Source organism: Limulus polyphemus, unplaced genomic scaffold, assembly GCF_000517525.1.
Source record: "Limulus polyphemus unplaced genomic scaffold, Limulus_polyphemus-2.1.2 Scaffold875, whole genome shotgun sequence".
Taxonomy (NCBI): domain Eukaryota; kingdom Metazoa; phylum Arthropoda; class Merostomata; order Xiphosura; family Limulidae; genus Limulus; species Limulus polyphemus.
The window spans coordinates 2,087-6,871 of NW_013666485.1; the positions used below are offsets into that span (position 1 = coordinate 2,087).

Consider the following 4,785-nt stretch of genomic DNA (forward strand, 5'->3'; position numbering starts at 1 on the left):
CTCATTCGCCCTGCCATATTTACCCCATCATTCTCATTCACCCTGCCATATTTACCCCATCATTCTCATTCACCCTGATTCTGATCTCAATGGCTCGGCATGGCCAGGTGGTTAGGGCGCTTGACTCGCAATCTGAGGGTCGCGGGTTCCAATCTCCGTCCCACCAAACATGCTTGCCCTTTCAGCTGTCGGGGCGTTATTATGTGACGGTCAATCCCACTATTCGTTGGTAAAAGAGTAACCCAAGAGTTGTTGGTGGGTGGTGATGCTCTAGTCTTTCACTACTAAATTATGGACGACTAGCGCAGATAGCCCTCGTGTGGCTTTGCGCGAAATGCAAAACAAACCAAACCAAACTGATGTCATTAACCTCCAAGTGAACCATTCACCCAGTTGAGAAGCATAATCAAAGACTGTTTTTTTTTTAATCACCAGAAAGGTGTTGTATAATATATCAATAAACAACAGACGTTATAATAAAAGAAACAAACGATAAAACCTTAAGGTTTTCGACAGTTGTATCTGTGTTCTTGAGGAGTAGTCCCTGGAATGGCTTTCGGTATGCTTGAAAGCCTGTAAAGTGTAATACAAAAAATCGATGCTCGATGACCATAGTAGACACAGTTTAGATAGCCCAGTTGTGTATCTTTCGTTTAAACACATACAAAGAAAAATATTTAATGACAAAGACTTATTGTGAAAGAGCACTAGTGTTTTATATGTTTTTAATGTGATCTACTAACTTTTTTGCCCCACAGTGGCACAGCGGTATGTCTGCGGTCTTACAACGCTAGAAACCGGGTTTTGATACCCTTGGTGGGCAGAGCACACATAGCCCATTGTATAGCTTTGTGCTTAATTATAAACAAACAAACAAACAAAAACATTTTTTTATTATTATCATGAACACGGGTGCAACCACCCATCTTGATGGTTGGATCACACCTACCCAGTCTCTTGGAGGCTGCCACAATAATTAACAGAAATGGTTTAAAGATCTCATGTAGGTTTGTTCCAATGGCCCCTAATTAAGATTAGTTGCACCACTAATTATAAATAATAGATAATAGAAGTATCATACAATTCCAGTATATCATAAATAAGTGAAGCTGAACGTTTTCTTTGTAAGTTATAGTCGATCTCTTTCTGGTTTCTTTATTTATTTATTTATTTTTTTAAACAGAAGGCCAGGTTCCGGAAAACGTTATCTATTGACTCAAAAAGTCAGCTTTGCGCCATTTAAAATGGCGACCGAAACGAATGTACAGGCGATGAGTGAAACAATTAAAGGTCAAATTTTTGAAGTTGGTCCGCGTTATACAGAATTAGTATACATCGGAGAAGGAGCATACGGAATGGTTGCGTATGTAGATTGTTTTCTCCTTTTTTGTTTAAAAAACCTCATATTTGCGAGTTAATTTATCTATCTTAGTTTGACACTGACTACAACCTGTACTGTAGTACAGCCCATGCGAGTCATACTCATAGGCATTGGTTACTACCGAAAATTCGTCATTAACTTTAAAGTTAAGCTAATTTGACTCCTTTATATTAAATTTTAGACAGAAGGAGGGTGCTTCACTGTCACTTTCATTGTTAGTTTTATCTTACTCAGTCTTGGTGAAAATGAAATGTTGTTAGTATTACTAATATTAATAACTTTAACTAATAAGTAATGGTAGTTATTAATACTAATGTAGTGATGTTATTCGTGGTTGAGTCCGAAGGAATAATCGCTGTGTAGTATAATGATATTTTGAAGTTAGTAGAACAAAACTATAGATTAAATAATATACAATATATTAATAAATATGGGAAAAAATGTTAGAGTTGAAGTAGCAGCATTGAATTTTGAAATGGCATAATATAGTTTTCTAAAATTTTGTTATGTTCTCGATTAAGCCTTGTAAAATAATACTGATTAGATGCTACAAAACTGAACAATGTTTTTATTTTCAGTGTATTTCCTAAGTTTTGAAATAATTTGTATTTTATAATAAAGATTATAAGAACAATGTGGTTATTATTGAAGAACATATAGCCCACCAAGATGTGAATATTTATGATTTGAACAAGCAGTATCACCAAGTAAAATTAGATGTGACCTTTCATGTTTAAACCATATCCAATAAAAGTGAATGAATACAAACTAATCATACACACCCAAGCTCCAAATAAATTATTCCACAAGTTTGTAATTGGACACATAAGTGAGAAGTATTCTTTTCTAAGTACAAGTCCATATCTTAGCTCTCAAATTTATACTTGTCACCCCTGATATTTAGGTCCATATCTTGAAACATTTTATTCGATAATTCAAATAATTTCTAACTATCAAAGTGCTTATGGTAAGTATATGTAAGAGTACCTTTAACTCCAGTTGTACCATCCTAGCTTTTTTGGAATGACTAAAGTTAGGCATAAATTGAATTTTAAATGAATATCATATTTTGGTATATTAAAACCATTTATTCTTTCAGAATTTTAAACCAAAAAATTATCAAAAATCGTATACATACTCCAGATCAGTTTCTAAACAATTAATCAGTGTATAAAGTTAAATGTGAAAAAAACATAGGGTTGCATGATGATTTCTGTATCAAAAAAAAGAAAAGAAAATATAAGTTGAAAAAAAATGTGTACAGATGTTATATTTACAATATGAATTTTGTATCTTGTATCAATTTTGATGCAGTTTCTAGTCATGTTATAGTGAGGAATGATGTTTATGGATAAGCTACATGTCATTGATTCTATTGTTTGGATTTGCAAGCAATAAGAAAATTGATTTTACAAATTCTGTAACATTTTAAATAATTACTGAACAAACAATTTTTTTTTTTGCAACTGTTATGACTTGTTTAATTTGTTTAACAACTAACGTGCTGGTTTGGTAATATTTTGTTTTGAAATTTATTTTTCAAGTTCTGTAACAGCTTATGTAAGAAGTTGCCAACTGTAAAGTAGTGTTTAAAGTATTTTTAATTAACTCTTTTTTTTTTTCCAAATATGACACAAACTTTCATTCTGTATCAAAGCTGATTTCTTATATATATTAGAAGTAATGTAATTTGTGTGAATCACTTTGTTAAGAATATATATATTTAAAACAAAAAAAAGTTTAAAACTTTCTTACTCTAGTCATGAGAAACAAAAACCACACAACAAAATTTAATATGGTAAAAACTAAAAAAGGACAGATAAACAAAATTTATTTTTAATTTTTCAGAGCTAATTGCATGCCTGAACATAACACACTAAAAAGGCATTATGAGAAATAGCTGGCTGATAATGTTAGAATTAACAGCAGGATTTTAAGTATGTTAAAGAAAAAATGTTAAAATGGGGATTGGATACTGTTACCAAGGCTTTTGTTGAAGGTTATGAAATGGCTGGGCCTTTAAATGTTCCTCTCTGTTTTCACAAGAGAACATATTAGAAATATTTCTTACCCTGATAATCATGTAGATATTAATCCCAAGGTGATAAGAAGAGAGATGAGAGACTAAAAATAGATAAAGCATGAGAGCTAGATATTGTTTTCCTCAGGGCTGTAAAAAGATGTCAAGGATGAGATAAACAATCCTCTATTTTTTATTTTTGTTAAGTCAGTAGATAAGGGGTAGATACCTGAAGAGTGATGGTTTTTCTTAGTGCATAGCTGCACAAGGGGTTGTCTGCACTTTGACTACTGCCTGGGATTGAATAGTTGCTAGTATACTCTGAACATTATAAGTCAGTTAGTTGTACTTCTGTATTGATAAAATCTTACAGAAGCTTTTTAAATTAATTTAGTGAAATGTGATATTAGAGAAGAAAGCCAGCATGGGTTTTCTAAAGAGAAATCTTGCCTTACCAGCCTTTTATCTTTTCTTGAGAATGTTACATGTTAACTGGATGTAGGAAAGTGTATGGACTTAGTGTACATAGATTTTGAAAAAGCTTTTAATGAGGTGCATTACAGAAGATTATGTAAATAAATTACATTGGTAGGGGTTGGGGAGATACTAGTTAAAGTTAATAGGATTGTAGGGTGGTTAGATGAGAAAAAGCAAGTTATTAATGGATTCCAGTTATACTGGATACTTGTCATTAATGGAGTGTCTCAGAGTCAGTGCTTAAACTTTTTATTTTTCTTATTTATATTAATGATATTGACAGGGACATAATTAGTAAATAAAGTTTACCTATGACATTAAAACTATTGGGTTTTCCTTGCTGTATTGAGGATGCAGAAGTATTACAGAATTACTTGGAATGAATTGGTAACTTAGATGAATATATTGTAGATGAACTTTAATCATAGTAGGATAAAGGACTCCAGTTATTTTCTGCTATGTTCTGAAAACAATAGGATGAGGGGACACAGTTTTAAGATTTGGAAAATACAGATTAAATTATATTAAAAACTTTTATTTTTAACATGCTGATTGGCTTGTGGAATGAGGTTGCCATTTACAAGAGTTTAAAGAGAGGAATTGATATTTGATGAAAAATTTAGATGGATATAAATTTGTACATTACTTAAAGGTGAGTGCTCAAGGACAGCTTGAAAGGACCAAATGGTCCCTTGTTAATCATAGGTTATGTTAATCCAAACTTCTTTTTAAGTGAAAGTTACCTGTTCTAGTGTTAATATCACCTACCTATTAATGGTATCTTCTTCTTATACTTCACTTGTTTCAGTCTTTACTCTTTACATGTACAAAGGAAATCGGGCTTCTCCATAAGTTGGCATTGTCTTTTATCTTTTTTTTTTTTTTTTAATATTTGCTTGGTTTTCTG

At 32.0% G+C, this 4,785-nt stretch overlaps 1 protein-coding gene across 1 annotated transcript in view; it reads left to right on the forward strand.

Annotated features, from left to right (window-relative positions):
• The first annotated feature begins 1,241 nt into the window (after nt 1-1,241).
• The window catches only part of LOC106460986 (mitogen-activated protein kinase 1-like), a 28,891-nt gene continuing 25,347 nt past the window's right edge, over nt 1,242-4,785 (forward strand). The window contains exon 1 of the mRNA XM_013920752.2: nt 1,242-1,363. Within this exon, the coding sequence (XP_013776206.1) occupies nt 1,245-1,363 (119 nt within the window). The 5' untranslated portion in view covers nt 1,242-1,244. The remainder of the gene's footprint in view (nt 1,364-4,785) is intronic.